The 20,187-nt window shown below is 42.7% G+C and overlaps 1 protein-coding gene across 2 annotated transcripts; it reads left to right on the forward strand.

Moving 5' to 3' along the window:
• Positions 1–1,406: 1,406 nt before the first annotated feature.
• On the forward strand, positions 1,407–19,550 carry LOC308100270 (prolyl hydroxylase EGLN3-like). 2 transcript variants are annotated; one of them, XM_080449253.1, is made up of 5 exons: positions 1,407–2,428; positions 12,166–12,291; positions 13,701–13,837; positions 18,145–18,212; positions 18,420–19,550. In XM_080449253.1, the coding sequence occupies exons 1-5, from the start codon at positions 1,643–1,645 to the stop codon at positions 18,473–18,475; spliced, it is 1,173 nt and encodes a 390-aa protein (XP_080305379.1). In that variant the 5' UTR covers positions 1,407–1,642; the 3' UTR covers positions 18,476–19,550. The 2 variants fall into 2 exon arrangements, with proteins under 2 accessions (XP_080305379.1, XP_080305380.1); XM_080449254.1 differs by having other exon boundaries at positions 12,166–12,285.
• Positions 19,551–20,187: the final 637 nt, after the last annotated feature.

The raw sequence follows: 20,187 nt of genomic DNA on the forward strand, positions 1-20,187 counted from the left end.
TAGTTTTACTGAGGTTACGTTTAGGAATACCTGGTGGCGACCGTTCGGAGGTCGTCGGATTTGACCTGGGGTGAGTGTGTCTTGGGGCGAGCGTTCTTGTGTTCATTAAACAGTAAAGGACCACTTCACCCATTTTCAACCTATCTTCTTCATAGCCTATCCACAAGTTTCCTAGGGCATGGTGGGCATCACTTCCTGTCGATTTGATCAGGTATCAGAGGTCAAATCGACAGGAAGTGATGCCCAGCATGCCCTACGAAACTTGTGGATAATTGGTCCTTCCTTACTATGCTCATTATAATATGGTACCATTTTTGTCTACTCGGTCTGAGGAGGGCTGTGGAGGACAGTTCAGAAACCAGTGACATTATCAACGGGGAATCCAAGCTAATGGAACCTGCAGGCTTTCTATTCCTGGAAAGCTTTCTATTCCTGCTGAAAGACGGAGGCGCCTGACATTTTGTCGACCCGAAATGTAAATAAATCCTGGCTACACACCTGTATAGAAGCCATTGTAAAATAAAGTTTGGGTTTATGAAAAAAAAAAATCTGTATATGGGTATATTTTGACCCGTAACACCACAGATGTCACTATTGTTAATAATATTAACAATTTAAAAGTTAAAAAACAGTAATTTATTTTTGGAAGTGTGTTCTAGTATTAGTCTATTATAGCCAGAACATCATTATCCATTGTCTTCATTCTAGGAAATGTAATGAGTGAATTCAATTTTCAATTGAAAACGAGATATATTGAAAGATGAAACCCATCCCTCACCCTAACCCAAAATAATATTTTGAATAGGATTTACATGGATATGAATGCATAACAAGTCAGCTATGAGGTGGGGGAGAAAAAAAAAGATATAAACTTTGAGTATTTTGTTAAATCACGGGTCAAAGTAGACCCAGCAGGTTTCTAACACAATGCAAGGGTTATTACAAAAATCTTGTTTGAAATGGTCAAGCCTGCCTACCGATGATGTCACTGGTAGGCAGGTTTCTGAACACCCCTCTCCTCGAGACCAATAATAGGAAAAAATGGTACCATAATATAATGAGCATTAGTGAGGATTCCTCTAATGCTCATTATAATATGGTACCATTTTTTATAATATATACTATTACACTATTCACTGAGGACCAATTAGCCTACATGATGATAGGTTGAAAATGGGTGACGTGGTCCTTTACATATATTTTATTTGGAACAGATTATCTGGAGCCTACTTCTAGCAGAACTGAGAATAAGGGAATGCACGTTCAAGAATACCGACGGCCACGGCATCATATATGCTGCTGACGTCATGGTCCACTCCGGGTGTAGTTGGACTACGTGTGAAGTGAAGTTAAAGAGGAGGGGGCCAGAACGCCGGCGCCCGCCGCCATGCGACCAGAGCAGAACGGCACACTCCACACGGGCTACTACAACTCCCTGGGTCCGACGATACGATTTACGAGTGTCAAACCCCGAAGAGGGGATCGTTTAAGTTCGTGATGAAATTGTTTACCACCAGGAGAGCCCAAGCTGACACTCTCCGTTTCACTTGTCGCACTCGCATAGTTGATACTTGTCAACTCAAAAAGCACCTGAGTCAGTGGAGGCAAGTTTAAAGCGACGCTGCGCTGCTCTGTGCTGGCCATGGAGCGAAACGCCGCAAAGGGGAATCCCGAGACCGAGTTGGACCGGGACCCACAGTACTGTGAGCTATGTGGCAAGATGGAAAACTTGCTCAAGTGCGGCCGGTGTCGGAACTCGTTCTATTGCAGCAAGGAACACCAGAAACAGGACTGGAAGAAACATAAACAGATTTGTAGAGCAGAGAAACGTGCCGAACCGCAGCCACCACAACAACAAGTACCGACCCAGGTGGGGGAAACGGGCAGTGAACAACAACAGTGTCACATGGCTGCACAGAGTAACACACAGAGCACCGGCTCATGCACGGACGGGGTCGGAGACAGAACCAGAACCAGCGATTCTATCAGTTCAGCAACGAGCTCTGCGAGTAGAGCCACTGACAGCAGACAGGCTGCAGGGGAAGGAATTTACAACCACCACACTAAGCCTGACGGACCAACGAGGTCGTCCCCGCATAAACTGTCCCAAGAATACATAGTTCCATGCATGAACAAGCATGGCATCTGTGTTGTAGATAATTTTGTTGGAGAGGAAACCGGAATGGGGATCTTGGAGGACGTGAGAGCCCTCCACGAGACAGGTAAATTTACTGATGGACAGCTGGTGAGCCAACAACGGAGCCCTGAGAGCAGTGACATTAAAGACATAAGAGGGGACAAAATAACTTGGATTGAAGGAAAAGAGCCCGGCTGTGAGAAGATAGCGTTTCTGATGAGTTGTATGGACGATTTAGTGCGACACTGCAATAGTAAACTGGGAAACTACAACATCAATGGAAGGACGAAAGTAAGTAAGGCAAACATACCAACTTGATGCTGTGATCATAATAATAATAAAAAAGCCAATCATGCATAGGGCTGCTTCATGAACTTTTCTATTCAAAAATAAATGATATTAGAAAAAGTGCTCCTCGGAGCACAGGTCTCCGCCAGGCCAGGTATGTTATTGTGGGCCAGCAATGTTGGGAATCCAGAGTTATAGGCCAAAACGTGAATCGTCCTGTTATAGCGCCACCATGAGGTCAATTTGAAACATGTAGGGCATTTCTTCCTCGGCCTAGTGGGAATGTGCATGCAAAGTTTCAGGCCAACTAAATGCTGCTTTCATGATTTGAGGCATTTTATTCAAAACGAGCCACTCCTGTGAACTTCAGATGCCAATCATCGGACAGATCCGTCTTGATCACATGACTATAGAGTAGATAATGTGTACAGATTTGCGTGATGTTTGGACAAAATCTGTATGAGTATTATTTAAAAAGTATTTTTAAAAAATCGGCCTCCTGGTGGCGCAAAAAAATGTAGGGTGGAATTTCATCCTTAGCCTAGCGAGAATGTGCATGCAACGTTTCACGATAATCGGATTGTTTTGCAAAAATTGGCCTGCTGGTGGCGCTATAACAGGCCGATGTGAAACATTTGGGCAACTGGTTCTGTTCAAGGCGTGTACAGTTTCATGCCAATTGGTCCAACGGTGCCGGAGATTAGCTGTCCACAGACGGATGGACGGACAATCACACACACGTCTCACACACACACACACAGGACACATCGGCCACGCCTTCGGCCTGGCGGAGACGATGATGATGATGATAATATAATAATGATAAATCTAAATTTTTCTAATACTACTAATATCAATATTATAGGCAATTTGCTGAACCATGAGAAAGTGACTTTTTTTTCAACTTCCCACGTCTGGGCACTACTTTTCCAATGCATTTATGCATGCATATATTTAATTACACCCTTGTGGACTTCTCCGCAAAATATCCTGCTTTTTTTTGTCACTAGCCGTAAATGTGAATTACATAGTGACATATGAGTATTGGTGCATTAGTATACTCAAATGTGAATTGAAACCATGAAATATAGCAAAGCTTTAAAATAAAACTCTTCAACTTGAGTGATTGGCCCCCAACTAAATTAAACATGACACATGGTAAGTTTTGCTCAACACACATGTTTCATACATAAAAAATGTCAGAAAGAACTGTAATGAGAGAAATAAAAAAAGAACACGTTGACCCCAAATGGCATTCATCAATCAAAAGCTGCCCCGGCCCGGCGCCCACCACCAAAATTTCAACTAATGCCAAAATTTGACAATACTAGAATAAATGCATTACAGCTCAGAACGAGTACACAATATGGTATTCTATACAATATTTATTACAACACAATATTGTGTTAATGTCACAGAATGTCAACCCCCTCACAAATTTGGACGACTCTACTGCACAACTCAAAAGCAGCCCAAATATGGTGTACAACTATCTGTTAGTGTCTCATTAGTAGATATGGAATCACCCACCACCCCAATCTACACACTGTCAAAGAAAATAGATTGTCCAACACAAGCAGTTGGAAGTGGTGTTGCACCCTTTCTTCATTTCACTTCTCCTGACTGTATGGTAGTGTAAATCCACTTTGTTTCCAAATCCCATTAGACCCAGGTCGTAGTCATGGGGTAGTCATAGCCTGTCAATCTTCTACAGTTTTCAATGAAAAGTATTAACAAGAGCTTGTGACTAAATAACTACATTGAATCCATTGGAACACTGGTTACATTTTGCCATTTCATGAAAGGTAAATTTTTTGGACAGTTTCTACCCAACAGCGACTATATTAGTATACCAGGAACAAGGGTAGAGGCTAAATCATATTTATCCATACTACTTCCTGGTGTGGCGAGCACTCGACAGGATCGAATGAGAGAGATCTGGCAGCTCTTCCTGTGAGCAGCGATAAGGTTCAGGGTACACGCAACGCTTGAAGATATGTTATTTTCGCTACTTTTGAATTCTGAAACCCAACAGTTTTGGACATATGCGGTTTCCACCCGAGAGCAACTATATAACTTATTAAAACATTACCAAGTCAGTAAGGGGGAAAACTGGCATTGAAGTTCTGAAGAAACATGGCATGTTCTGTCTCTCTCTCTCTGTCTTTCTCTCTCTCTGTCTCTCTTTCTGTGTGTCTCTCTCTCTCTCTCAATCAGAAAGCAGTATGTGCAGCAATTAGTTGGAGCAACAATACAATTCTGCTCAACTGTAAAATTCAGCTCAGCTGTATTTATTTACACAATAGAATATGTAACCTTTCTTGCTCCACTAGCAGCAGGGCTCCAAGGATGTCAGTTGGTAACCCCTGCTTACTTATGACCCCATGGCCTTTCCTCTAGCCTCTATGGTCACAATTAGGCCAAAATGTCTACTTGCACCCATTTGACTCCCAATTAAGATATCGTGAAAACTGCTGGCTGAATTACCATGGAATTTGCACTTCATGCTCTACACACAATCTGGCCCCCTACTGATTTTTGTGATCTTTCCTCTAGCCCCACCATTAGGGCAACATTTCCAGAGGCAGAGAATATATCTCTGTCCAAATCTAATAGGGTGTTTGCCATGAAACACATGCACCTATCTGGAGGATGGCCCCTACTGATTTTGGTGACCACATGGCCTTTCTTCTGGTGCCACCCCTTAGTACAAACCTTCCACTTGCATACAATTTATCTCAAATGAATCTATTAGGCAGATCTTAGGATGAAGACTACAGATTTTGGTGACCCCATGGACCTTTTACTGGTCCTCAGTTTTGAGAGGTCTTCAACCTCCCAAACTTTTCACGTCTCCCCCCTTAACGTTCACTTCGATGCAAACTTTTTGGGAGGTGCATATCTTTTCTTTTTTCTTAAAAGAAAAAAGCCATATATCGTGAAGGCAAAATCAAATTAGCCCCAAATTGGAATCGGATGTTTAGGGGCCTCTATCGAGACCAGTTTCAAAAGCGCTTTTCACTGCCCATAGGTGGACAGATACAGAGATTTGTAGATGTATTGATATTTTTGGACAATCTGACCTACTTAACCATTCTGCATCGCCATGCATCGTAGAATAAAATCGTTTATAGGTTAATCATAACCACGTCAAATCTTGAGGGCAGTGAAGACTCACACCTTTAGTAACTGCGTGGTGGTTTGTTTGTTTTTAAGATTCTATACAGTTACTGCTCTGCAAAATGTGGAAAACTATGTGAAGGCAATTTGATTATTTTCTTAGTTAAAATTTGGCTTCACAGTGGTAGATTTAAAAAGATACTGCAAATACACAGTCACAAACACCACAAAATGCAAAATGCATAACATCTTCCATTATATAAAACAAGTTGGCAACATTGAAATGGAAGATGTGAATGAAGAGGCTTGTAAAAAGTTATTTTGCTGAACCAGCAAGGTAATGCAAGGCCTTCATTGGTTGGCTGAAACTCTGCTCCTACTGTGTTGAGTGTGTTTGCTTGTCCTGGCGTGCTCTCTGAACACCCTTGCAGTTTCAGGATAGTCTGTGTGTAAGGATTGACTGGGCAGTGTTCAAGGGAGCAGTATCACGCTCCGCACGTAGCTCTCTGCCTGTCTGGAATGAGGCCAGCTGCAATACATCAACCAATGCTCACACGCACACATACATGTGTGTGTGTGCGCACACACACAAACAAACACAAATACTACCGTACTACTGTGACAGTTCCGTTTGACAGTCATTTTCACATGACTCACAAGACCATTGTACCTAGTGCGGAGGAAACAAATTGTGTTTCTGCAACAGTGACATTTGTGGTGGAAGTGAAATCGCTCTGTGTTATTTAGAACTCCCTCAATGTGTGATTCAAACTTGGGGTAGATTGGGTGCTGCATTGATGACTTTTGCCATTTTTGGTCAAATGGGCCCCTCTGCCAAATTTAGAAGACAATCATAATCGTAATGGAATATGAAAAAGCGGAATGATACATGTTCACATGACACGATTTGTGTGGGTTTTGGGCCCCTGATACGGCCATATAACCATATAAGGAGTTCCAAATGCACCTACAGTACGCCCAAGTATGGAGTGTGAAGTATGGAGTGTGTTGTCTAACCTCAATGAGTTGTCATGGCATCAGGGGCAAACAAATCAGTCAGCGCCATATAGGGAGCTCTAGAAAAATCACCATCATATATGGAGCGGCTATAACCTCTAGCAAAATTCAATTCCCTCCAGGTATACCGTATTCCTGAGATATTGCGTTCACAAGAGTGGGATGGACTTGAAGTCACAGTGACCTTGATCTTTGACCTTTTACCACCTACATCTAAGCACGAAGTTCATGTTTGAGTCCAAGGTGACGTTGTCATGAAATTCCCACCAGGCATTCCTGAGATATCGTGTTCACAGTATTTGGACGGACAGACAGATGGACATACGGAGGGACAGACAGATGTACAACATGAAAACATAATGTCTCGGTCCTCATCTGTCTGTCCACCAGTGGAGTCATTAAAAAAAAAGAAAAGTCAAATTGATGTGCCACTGGAGTAGGATCATCTCACTAGGTTCAGTATACTTTTTCCAGGAATCTTAAAAACAAGTGACAACAACTACCATCTGGCGTTCTACTTTTCGAGAAACCACGTTATCTTTATGTAATCGGAGGAAGTCAATGCTCTTTTACAGCTATACCCTGCTTCACACTCACTCTTGCACACGTTGCATCTGATAGCTGCCCAGTAAAGCTGATATTGCTTACTAATAATGTTGGCCACTGAGCAGCTCCACTGGGGGTTAAAGATACTTGCTGAAGGGCACTGTAACAGGTGAGAGTGTTTCTCATTCACTTTAATGACCCTGGTTTCTCTCCGATCTCATTACCCGCTCATCTAACCCCCAGGGTATACTGCAACCCCCAAGTTCCTGAAACCAGCGTAACTAGTTAAGTGCCTCACCCTATAAGCACAGTTTTTCAGTCATTAATATATGTATATATGTGTGTATGTGTATGTGTATATGTCACAGGGAAATTGGAGAACCAGGGAAATTGAAAAAGGAGCGCTCGTTTTTTAGGCACGGGGCTTCGGGCGAGGCGGGGCTTTTCGAGACAGGGTTTTTTAGGCGAGGCTCGCGAGGAGGAGGAGGAGGAGAAGGAGGACGCGGCGCTGCGAGGCGGGGCTTTGATGCGAGGCGGACCTGGATTTTGTTGTTCCACCCACATAGCAACCAGGAAGCTACGCTAGGGGAACGCTGAACACGCGTTCACACGCACACGTGATAATAGTTATTGTCCATGACGGAGGCGCGCCGACTTAGCAGAGCTTGAGGCCGAGGAGGCGCGCCCGAGCGCCTCCGGGCCCGAGTGCCCGCGCCGACCGGCCGATGCTCTGCTAGTCGAATCAGCGCCGTCCGAGTTTTAAACCGATAGGGAGAGAATAGATCTTTTCATGGATCACTATCCATGTGTGTGTGTCAGGGATAAACTAAAACAAATGTGTGTGTGTGTGTGTGTGTGTGTGTGTGTGTGTGTGTGTGTGTGTGTGTGTGTGTGTGTGTGTGTGTGTGTGTGTGTGTGTGTGTGTGTGTGTGTGTGTGTGTGTGTGTGTGTTATATATATATATTTGAAAGCACGGTAAGTAATTTAATTTCATATTTAAAAACAAAAATCTTAGCATAATTTTTAGCATTGTAGTGACTTCTTAAGCACACTTCTTTTAACTAAACAAAATACAATAAGTTGTAAAAATGTAGTTGCTATACCTTCAGTCCATATACACAACTCAGGAGTCCCGAGTTGGTGTTGGCTAGTCTGCATTCTCGCTTCACCCACGACACCGTAAAAACAGTACAGTAAATCGTTAACCTTAAGGCCTTAACTTATCAATTTATAACTCTGAGTGTACAAATGTAAAGGGTCTCAGTGTTGAATTAACACAGGATTCTACTTGGAAATTCAGTTTGTTAGGCCTGTACTGTATGTAAAAAAAAAGGGGGGGGGGGGAGAGTCACATCAGAGGTTCACAGCATTCACAAAGGGCAGGAAACGACATTCAAGAACGGGGCTTGTCTCTGCCATGGCCTGATTAGAAAACACCCACTTTATGATATGTGAAGCGGAGAGATGATATGGGATAGGGGCATATGCAGTATGGTTAGGTATGCTGTGGCTGCCACCCAGGCCCTCTGACGCAGAGAGGAGAGGGAGAGGTGTCTCCCTTTGCCCTTTCTGACGCACCTCCATGGGGGCTTACGCAATTGCCTCCACAGAGGCAAACACAGCCTGTTTGATGACCCACTCTGATCATAAATGATGTGTCGGTCACTCTTCCGTTTTTCTTCTTTCTCTGAATGTCCTTCTCTCTCTCAGACCATCTTCTATCCCTTTCTCTCTCCCACTCTCTCTCTACTGTCTCTCTCTCTCTGATTTCTCCGCCCCCCCCCCCCCCCCCCCCCATGTCCTACATATCTGTATCAAAGCCAGCAGTATGTCTTTGACCTGGTGAGAGCGTTATGTCTTTGTCCTGGTGTGTCTTCGTCTTTTCCTGTGCGTGTGTGCGCCTCTGTTTTGCTTTTGGCCTCAAGGAAAACCTTAATGGCTGCAATAATGGTTGTTGATTGGCCAATCTTTTATTGATATAGTGTGTGCATGACATGTGCTGTACGGTTGGCTGTTTCCAGGGGTGGGGTGTCACGCTATCCGTTGCGGAATGTAGGCCTACAGACTGAATTTTCACCTATATTTGATTCACTCATGGACGCTTTGCTGAGCATGAACATGTCTTGTGCTGAGAATCCTACTTTTGTTTGTATACAGTAAAAAATATTTATGATACAGACACTTCCTTTTGTTTTTAAACATGATTGAGATTAAAAATATTATAGAGCAAGCAACCCACAAAGTTGCTGTTTTGGCTATTTTTGAAAATCTTATTAGGTACAACCAACAATTCATTGTTGCTGACAATGTAGAAACGGCAACATATTGTGTTAATAATATAGTAGACCATACATTCTTAAAATGTGTTAATGATTTAGACTTAAAGCTGCACTATGTAACTTTCCTGTGCTATGAAGAAAGGCAACCAGCCTTTCCGCCGTCATGCTACACTGAGAAGAGATACGCAATTTTCACATCCCACATTCATTTAAAACATTAATCCACTGAGTCCATACCTTCGCTTAGCTCAGCTTCCGCTTTTCAGAACCATATTTTCTGGAGCATTTCCCAGTGTTGCATACATTAGTATTGTTTAATGGAATGTCGCTAGCTTCCAGTGTTCACAGATGATGTTTCATTCCTATACTTTATGCAGTGTACATGCCAGGAACTACTTGACCATTCCGCTCGCTAAATTCCTGGCCCAAATGCATGTTCCTTTACCATCCTTTGTTTTAGCCATTCCATTTTATGTTACGATACCTTCATGATGTAAATACAACAAGTCATTAGCTTCACATTTGTGTTGGAAAATAGGTTAAATTGACCTCTGAACATAGCTAATGCTAGGTCCCCAGTCTTTGGGACATATCTCCCCATGGCGTTCTGAGACTACATTTGTCTTTGTAAAGTCTGTGCAACCGCTTGGCTTGCATCCCATCGCGGGAAAGCTTTCTCTTCTTGATTGGCCATCCACCTCTGACTGTCCGCCACCAATGACTGCTTGGCAGATTGCTCGGCAACGGTCATCCCATTCCTGGCAAAGTCGGTGACGTACTATAGAGTACCGAAGTCTTGCATAAAAGATCATGTCCCCTGGGTCACAGAAATGTTTTTCCTGTTCCTCCTATAGATGTTTTTAACATCACAGTGCAAAGTGCAAAATAAATGACTCATGCAATTTTACTCATATGGTTATAATATGAAGCATCAACTGACGGTGTAAAGATACTAATTTATCCAAAGAGTGTAAAAATAAAGGGCCACCTCCAAAGTGACTAAAAGTCTCAACAACATCCTATTACACATGAGGGCGCTTCCGGCGCACATAATCAGTGTCACGTTGTGTTGCGTAGGATATTTCTGTAGGAATAGCGTTGTGAATAGCAGTTGTTTCATCAAACAAACTAAATCTCTTAGCATTACCGGTAAAGACAAGTAAAGAATGCAGACATGGGAGCCATACAATCCCAATTAAACTCTTTTACTACACTCTGTTAAAGACAAAGAGAATCAGTGACCTACATATTTAACATTCCCATCTCCTTCCTATTTCCCTCTTGGTGTTCGAGTCCTTCTTAAATAATAGTAGGGGGTTTCCAACAAGTTTCCTCCAAGACCACCTACAGTACACTTTCACCTACACTGTGTGTGTGTGTGTGTGTGTGTGTGTGTGTGTGTGTGTGTGTGTGTGTGTGTGTGTGTGTGTGTGTGTGTGTGTGTGTGTGTGTGTGTGTGTGTGTGTGTGTGTGTGTGTGTGTGTGTGTGTGTGTGTGTGTGTGTGTGTGTGTGTGTGTGCGCCTGTGTCTGTCCTTGTCTATGAATGAATTTTTATTTTCGTATCTTGTCATAAGACCCATCCCATACGGGATTATAAGACACCAAAAACACAAATAAACAATATCACATTCACTTCCACTTCTATGTGTACTTAGCCTGTGTGTCTGGGTCCTCGTGTGAGAGAGAGAGTGTCGAGAGAAAGAAACCTCTCTTCTGCTACGGTGATACAAAGAATTGAACTGAAAATCACCAAGTACAATAAGTGTACCTGACCCTATTGTTAGTAATAAAGTAGTAATATCATTAATATGTTGTTAATGTAGCAACAAAATGCCACATTTGTGGACAGTCAGTTAATTGGCCCATACGTAAACCTGTAAAACAAATGCTGCTCCTTATGCTCAAGTATATTCGCTGAAGTATTTACATACAGTATATTCTAAACATATAGCTTCACGGTTAAATAAGTTGCAATAATATAAAAAATGCTTTTAATACGGAAAACAAGTGGACAATTTGGGATCACCAAAATCACTAGGCTTGATCGGACAGTCCATTTGATTATAAGATATGCAAAGTTGACATGTTGGCGTAAGGGAGGCACTAGAGGTATCTTGTTTGAGACTAAAGTGTTGGACAGATGGACAGACCAACAATGAGCCACTGGGAGGCAATACATCTTAGTCTAGGAAGCATTGGAGCTAAGACATATACAGTAGGCAACATACAGTTTCACTACAGTTTACACACAGTAGAGTGTCAGCTATTTAAATACCATACCATGACACACTGTCACACAATGTGTCTCACAGTTGATGAAACATACTGTAATTTAAGACTATCCACTACATACTAAAGTTGTAATGTTTAATTTGTCTGATCATGAGCTGATCATGTTGGTTATTGGTGCCATGATTACTCTATGTCCAACATGTTCCCACCCCTACTCATTATATTTTGCCACTTGGCAGGAACGTTTGGCGTGCAAATGTGGACGCTGAGGGCATGCTATGCGTAATATCATGACGCTGAAGATTACAATGGAACACAGACCATGTCAACTCAATGTGCAGTTTTGACATTAAGGTTAGCCACAGTTCATTTAGTTAAGGTTAGACACAGCTTCTTTTGGTTAAGGTTAGGGTCCACACAGACCATTACACCAGACTCTTGCATTCCACAATATCTCTTGGCATCAATATAGTATGCAAAAGATTGGCTTAGACTTCTGAATGTCGAAGCACAGAAGGTTCAGGCTGCTATGTCCTTCTCTGCAGGCAATGGTCGCTTGTTATCCTGGTAAAGGGACCGGTTACATACGCCACGTGGACAACCCCAATGAAGACGGGCGGTGTGTAACGTGTATCTACTATCTCAACAAAGACTGGGACGCCAAGGTACAGGTATAGTTATGATTATTATATATTATTATCTTATCATGGTATGCCAGGGCAAAAGGCCCAGTTAGTCATAAAATACGTCTAGCAGCCAACTTTAAATTAAGCTGATTGTATTACATACTGTAATGAGGGGAACAAATTCTATTCCTACGTTGCCAGACTTGCCACTATTACAATTAAGTTAACCAATAACAAGTAGCATGCAACTCCAAACCACCTTGCCCTTTCAACAGATGTAAGAGATATTCCTGTGAGGAGTCTGATTTAAGTAAGTTAACACTTACCCACAACCACTGAAACTGGACTTCAGCTCTCGCCAGCAGTGCCTCGGTTTGGCCAGACGCTCCAACGAACACAAGTGGCAGTGTTCAAAGCAGGGAAGCTGGTGAGGGATCATGTCCTTGTCACTGCACTAGTGACCCCCTGTCTGGTTGGGAAGGGCGCTCAGTGGGAAGGGGATCTGGTGGAGCCATACCACATTTTCACTGCTACCTTGCACCCGGGCAAGCACTGTAGATTACATACACATTTTAGACACAAACTCATCACTAATGTAGATCTGCCGGTTAGTTGAGTTAAGGTGGGTCATACTTTCACCACAAAATGTTAACTAGAAAAATGTGCTCCTCGGAACATAAGTCTCCTTCAGAGCAGGTAGCTTATTGTGGGCCAGCAATTTTTCACGGCAATCGGACGCTGTGTTCATGATTTGAGGCATTTTGTTCAAAACAGGACACTCCTGTAAACTTTGGAAGCCAATCTTAGCCAATCAGGATGGAATATGAAGACAGATCCGTCATGATCACATGATTATAGAGATATAATCATGTGTACCAAATCCCGATTTGCGTGGTTTGGACAAAATCTGTAGAATAATATAAAAAGAATCAGCCTCCTGGTGGCACTATAACAGGCCGATGTGAGGCATTTGGGGCAGAGGTTCTGCTCTGGCCTCCAGGGAGTGTGCGACTGTAGAATCGGTTTCAAGCCGATCGGTCCAGTCGTGGCAGAGATTAGCTGCTCACAGACAGATGGAAAGACGCACACAGACGGACGGACGGACAGGGGCGAAAACATAGTCTCGGCCTGTCGGAGACAATAACATTGTGCAAAGATTCATTGTGATTCATGTTATTGTCACTGTAAAGTACACTAGTCCGTTTTCTGGCTGACAATGCTCCCCCAGACAACATGGACAAAGATGTTTTTTTCAAAGAGGAGGAAAGTAAGTCCCCACTAAAACTTTAGACAAATAATTTGCTTTGGTGCTGTGACAACAGATATTTAATATCTAACGATCACATGACTCAATGACGAAGTAAAAGGAATCATACAGAATAAAATGCAACGTACATTGTACTGTATATTAGACAATAATCACTGTCTTACAGCTGTATGTTGTTGTTTGTTAGGTACATGGGGGTCTGCTGAGGATATTCCCAGAGGGGAAGGCCCAGTTTGCTGACATCCAACCCAAATTTGACCGTTTGTTGTTGTTCTGGTCTGATCGACGTAACCCCCATGAAGTCCAGCCAGCGTACGCAACCAGGTAAAACTATTATTACTACTACTACTAACAATGCTACTTATATTTCTACACATTTCAAAAGGCAGACCCAGCCTATAACCTGGTAGTAATGCTAATATATAGATTATCACCCATGCCTGATCTTATCCAACCATGGGCCAGCATTTCAGCCCAAGCTGTAGGCGAGGACTGTGCAGCCATCCCGAGGATAATGAGGGCAAGAGATATTGTATTTATCACATAAACATACTTGTATATTAACAAAGACATTTTGAAAAATGCAACACTTTGAGGACTTTTGCTAAAACACGGCCATTCTGTGAACCATCGAAGGTTGCTGCTTTCCACTCTGTTCCAAGATGAGCTCCAATGTTTCACCTGGAGCTAGGCTTTGTGCATAACGGTAGTCCTGTTATGCACATATGAAGGTGTCATATGTGTTTAAGCCAATCAAATTAAGCTATGGGAAACTGACCTGGAACAGGAAACGTGTACTGTATGCCACCTTCTGGAAACGCAGAACTACAGTTATGCAAAAAGCCTACAGTAGGTCGCTTGCTGTGCCAGACAGTTCAGTGTGTGGTGCCACATAACTGCACTGAATAGTCAGCTGCTGTATAGCAGCTTATTACCGCAAGCTAAAAAAATCAACCTAAAAAAACGAAGCAGTCCATAATAATACCATTACCATACCTAACTTTGCCAAAAGAAGAGAAAGGAAAATACAGATGTTAATAAAACATTTACTGATGCACAAACTTGGACACATCATCAGTGTTGTTTCCTGGCGTCACTGGGTGTTTCGGGTCTTGCAACAGACACCCTCCTCCAGGCGTCCCGACCGAGGCTGATCAGACCCTGGCCTGTGTCCAAGTGGCATGCTACTGCCCCCGCTGTCTCTTGGGGGCTTAGGGTGGCTGGTGAGATGTTAGAAGCAGGTGTTGGCGACACCTTTGTCTGACCAGAAGTGAGCGTTCTTCGGTGCGTTGTCGTCGTCGTTGCTGCCGGGCACAAACATCTCATTCCGCCTTGATAGATTTTTAAACCCTCCTTGCAGGTTTTTTCTGCAGTCTGTAGCTTTTGGGTTCTTCCTCACAGAAGAAGTGGTTTGGGCTGCCAACCCTCTCCACCCGGGTCGCCGTCTCTCTGGCCGTCCTCTGTCTCTCCAGATGTCGCCACACTCGTGGTCGTCACCCAGTCTGTTCCTGGTTGCCACTGGTACTCCCTGCTCCCAGAGTTTTTTGTTAATAAAACATCTACTGATGCACAAACTTGGACACATCATCAGTGTTGTTTACTGGAGTCACTGGGTGTTTCGGGTCTTGCAACTGACACCCTCCTCCAGGCCCCCGACTGAGGCTGATCGGAACCCGGCCTGTGTCCAAGTGGCATGCTACTGCCCCCACTGTCTCTTGGGGGCTTAGGGTGGCAGACTTCTGACCTTCGTTCCTATATAAAAAAAAGAGATGTCAGAAAAACAGCCTCCTTGTAGAAGATGTTACACTCGTGTTCTGTACAACAGAGATCAGTATTTAACACTATGGTTGACACGTGCAGGGCAGCACAGCACACATAACACAGCACACATAACTGTGTAACAACACCACCCTCAGACAGGGAGGGAAAACGGCACAAAAGGTCACATATAGGCCCTCAAAATACAAATATACAAATACACATTATGACTCTTTTGTGGGCCCGGTGCCCACTTGTGTACCCCAAGGGTATTGCAAGTGGGCCCCAAATCATTGCCCCAAAATACTAAGATTTTAACTTTGACAAAATGTGTTCACTGTCATATCGATAAATAGGAACTTGTAAACTGCTTTGGTTCCGTTGATCCAAGCCGTAACATGATCAATTTGCACTGTATATTAAAATCTGATTAGATTTGATTGATTGATTGAAAGAATGTGACCTTTTGTGTGCTTTCAAGCTCTGGAGAGACCTGAGCTTCTGGAGAGACCTGAGCTACTGAACTCATCTGGTGTAGTCTAAGTATAGAATGTTCTTATTTAGCAGGTTGCTAGTAGTTGTACTTTGAGTGCTTAAGTATATTTGTGCTTTTAGCAGTAGGCTGTTGTTAGTTTATATTAGTTTGTATTTGTATTAGTACTAGACCATACCCGTCAGGGGATATGAGCACCCAAAGTAGAATGGTTTAGTTCCTATCTATCCACCAGAAAACAGTGTGTAAGTGTCAACAGTGCAAAATCTCCCTACCACACCTGTTCGGTCGGTGTCCCCCAGGGCTCAATACTAGGTCCAATTTTGTTCTCACTGTACATAAATAACCTACCCGAAGTATGTAATAATCTACATGTCCAGATGTATGCAGATGATGCTGTTGTGCTTGCCCATGGTAAAAAGCTATGCAGATGTGTCAATAATTTTAACCTCAGCTCTGACAAGCATTCAAGACTGGCTTATAGATTCATGTCTGCTCTTGAATGCCAAAAAGACAGTCTGCATGGCCTTCTCCAAAAGACCAGTTGTGTTGGAGTCCTCAAATGTGTTTCTGGGTGGGGAGGAACTTGAACTTGTCCCAGAGTTCAAGTACCTCGGAGTCATATTAGACTCAACCCTACCTTTAAAAAAACATGTGAAGAAAGTCACAAATACAGTTAAATTCAACCATATACTTTTTTAACAAATTAGACCTTTCCTAACAGTTGGAGCTGCCAGATCGTATCTTCACTGTATGATCCTATCACACATTGAATACTGTTTCACAAACTGGTCTTGCACAGGCGTGACTATTCTCAAACCCATAGAACAGCTCTACAAGAGTGTTTGACAGGAAGCCTCACTCATATCATCATTGTAACATCCTCCGGAGGCTCAATTTTTTTTAGCTTTGATAACTTTAAAACTTTAAAACAGGTTGGGGTCATATACAAGACCCTACATGGTCTATGCCCGCCCCCCCCTATGTGAATTCATTAAACAAAGCCTGATAGGGGAATCAGTACCAGAGCAACCACTCGAGGAGATTGCGAAGTGCTGCACCGGCAAACAACATTCGGTCAAAATGTCCTCTCAATACAGGGTTGTGCAGCATGGAATGGCCTTCCTCTGCGTATAAGGGATTGTGCGCTACATTTCCATCTTTTAAATTCAATCTGAAAAGATGGTTGCTTGAAAACCAAAGCTGCAACCATTTGTGATCTTGTTTTAGGTTTATTTTTATGCTGTGTTCCCTATGTAATGTTATGTAAATGTATTCCACTGTTTGTCTGTCTGTTTTCTGATTTTATGTTTCTTGTGAGGACTGCGGATGAAAACTAGCATCTTTGCTAAATCCGGTGTATTTACGTCCATGTGACGTCCATTAATATGCATTGTCCTGTCCAAATAAACAAATAAAGTCAAAAGTGCAGTTTGGGTTATGCGCTGTGCACGGACGGACTGTATCTCAGGGATGGAAAGTTGGTGGTTGTTGGTACCTGCAACAGTTCCAACACACACCCACGCCTCGCCCCCCGACACACACACACACACACGGACGGACGGACCCGCACACGTCCCGTCGCCATGTCCTGGCGACGGGACACGCACGCACACACGCACGTTCCGTCGCCGTGTCCTGGACCCACAGTGCACACACAGACACATGACCGTAATAATGTTTTCTTAGTGTACATGGCCCGTAAATGAAAGTCCTTTAAGTTTAAGCATGTTGTCTATGTGTGCTTGTGCCAGACGGCAACAGTCTAACTGACAGAGTGGTTCTGTGGATTCGACGCATGCGCAGTTTGATCATTCATCCCATAGATCGGGGGGGCCAACCCATAGCTAGCGGGCCGTTACCATGGCGACATTCTTTTACATGAAAACACTAATAAAAAGCTTGAATTTGGGTAAAGTGAAAAACAGGCTTCCTCACGGTGGGAATTTGCTAATGATGAATGGCCATGTGCAAGTGCAGAACAATTGCTTCAGCCACTGAGGAGAACCAAGCACGTCAGACAGACAGACTGACTTACATTCCGTTAATTATATGTAGGATTAGTGTTTTAAGCAGTAGGCTTAAAGCAGTTAAACAGGCTAGCCCAATCATTTGCCTTGTTAAGTGTCTGGGAAGGCCCATCACATCTCAAGGATTATAAAGGCAGTCCTGGCCCTGTTTATTTTGATACACTTATTGGTTTTAGCTCTTGCTCATTTGATTTTCCTATTCGTCTCATCCGTTTAAGAAAATAGGTAGCTGATTTCATTGCTTTCATTTGATCCATTTGTTCAATGTATGTCTTATGATATAGTTGAAATATCCACATCTGTATTCTTTGATGTTGATCCTGGCAATGCATGTGTCACTCTGTGTGCAGGTATGCCATTACTGTGTGGTATTTTGATGCTGATGAGCGAGCTCGAGCCAAGGAAAAATACCAAACTGGTATGAAGAGTTCTTTTTTTGTTTTTACCTTTGATGTTATTGACTGCTTGCAATATTGGTAATCTATGAATGCAAAGCTATTCTACTGTTGAAGACCAGGTGTAATAAAACAATATGTTCTTCACACTTTCAGAGTGTATCCATGGTCATAATGGAGACATGATTAAAAATGGATGCCAAAATGTGTGTGTGTGTCTGTGTGTGTAGGTCCTGGAGAAAAGGGAGTAAAGGTAGAGTTGAACAAACCCTCTGATCCCAGCTAACAAGACTGTCCGGGGCCAGAGCAGCCTCTGTGGCCCCTGCTACTGCTGTCTGCTGCTAAAGAGGAGAGACATATTGTAGCGGCGGGACTTTGGACAAGAGCAAAGAGAGAGGAAACAACAACCACGGACACTGAAGTCTGCCTTCATTGCACTTCTCTTCCAATGTGACTGCATGTGCGCACACATACAGTAGATCGGGGGTTCCTTTAACTGGGGTCCAGGGACCCTCTGGGGGTTCTTCTTCTCCGAGAGCTATGGGGGTCCTTAAAATGAAAAGGATTGAGAACCACTGCAGTTGATGGATAGATAGGTTGATCGATACACAAGCACACACAAACACATACGCCCATTTTGTAAACACATTTATACAGTTGGACACAAACAGTTGCACATTAACAAACACACATTCAAACACATACACAACTCTGAAGTTTAACAAACACACTGACCTTGAATGTAATGTCATTGCACTGCATGGCCTCAAACAGCTTTTTTTGTTGTTGCTTTGCTCTATGAAGAATCCTGATGTAAAAACTAGTGTGTGGAACCTAGAGGGCAGTTATCATCAAAGATAACATCCCATCTCCCTACTATGGGTTAGTCAAACCTGATAGTTTGATAGATGTGGTATAACAATCATGGCTGTAAGTCTGTCATTGTACCATTCTATATAGGATAAAGCCTGGTGCCCGTTGGCAAATTTGTCTCTGCATACTACTTTGCACCTTTTCTTGGACTACAGCGATTTTGATTCCAACATGGATGATTGCTGGTTTTTAAAGCAGAGAAGCATCAGCATTATTAAAAAGGTATGGTAAGTGATATTTCTTTGTTAAAATTAGTGTTTGTTCCGTAAGAAGGGTCTCCCTCTCCCAGTCTCTCCAGCTCTTTAGTAAACACAAAATACATTTTCAGGTCAGGATAGGATTTGGGATTTTTCCAGATTTGATCCAATCAGTAAACAGAACTCATGCAGGATGCAGGCTAAGTGAAGTAAGAAATGAGCAGACAAAATGTAAACTGGAAAACTATCAAATCAAACCCTCTGCAGTAATGATGATTACGATACAGAATAAAGAGCTTTAACTTCTTAACGAAAAGGGTCTTCATTGAGTGTGCCGGTCATCAAATTATTGGCTTAGGAATGTGACAAAGACAAACAAAAAACTCCATGACTCCACTGCACACTCGAATTTAACTTGAATCCCTGTGCAGCCAGGAGAGGGCGCTATTGTAAAACGTACATTTAACATACGCCCAGTCGGTCCAGTCTCACTAGTAGGCATTTGACTATTTTCCAGGACCATTGTTTATCTCAGCATCTAACGGACCATTCCCAATTTAACACAGATAAACAAAATGTTAGGGCCAGAGCTGCCATATTTACAAAATAAGGGATAAATAAATATATGTAGAAATAAAAGGGCAGGTTAATTTGAAAATAAAGACATATGTACAGAAAGACAAATAAATGTATTTGTGAGTGACAAATTACTTATTTTTTTCATTTATTTCCAAATGTCTTCATTTCATCCCGTTACCTGGCAGAACCTTAAAATAAACACATCAAGGAAAAAAATCACCCCTCTTTCCATCTAGACTAGAAGTAATTTGTCACACACAAATACATTCGTCTATTTCTGTGCATATTTATGTATTTTCAAATTAACCTGCACTTTTATTTCTACTGTCTATTTTTAAATATGGCAGCT

The sequence above is a fragment of the Gymnoscopelus braueri genome, assembly GCF_963280865.1.
Source record: "Gymnoscopelus braueri genome assembly, chromosome: 2".
Classification (NCBI taxonomy): domain Eukaryota; kingdom Metazoa; phylum Chordata; class Actinopteri; order Myctophiformes; family Myctophidae; genus Gymnoscopelus; species Gymnoscopelus braueri.

What these genes read in the sequence shown, in the direction of transcription:
- LOC308100270 (XM_080449253.1), top strand. Translation starts at nt 1,643, where the DNA reads ATGGAGCGAAACGCCGCAAAGGGGAATCCCGAGACCGAGTTGGACCGG. An exon ending in ACTGGGACGCCAAGGTACAG is followed by an intron (nt 12,292 to 13,700) that starts GTATAGTTATGA and finishes GTTGTTTGTTAG; the next exon opens with GTACATGGGGGTCTGCTGAG. An exon ending in CAAGGAAAAATACCAAACTG is followed by an intron (nt 18,213 to 18,419) that starts GTATGAAGAGTT and finishes CTGTGTGTGTAG; the next exon opens with GTCCTGGAGAAAAGGGAGTA.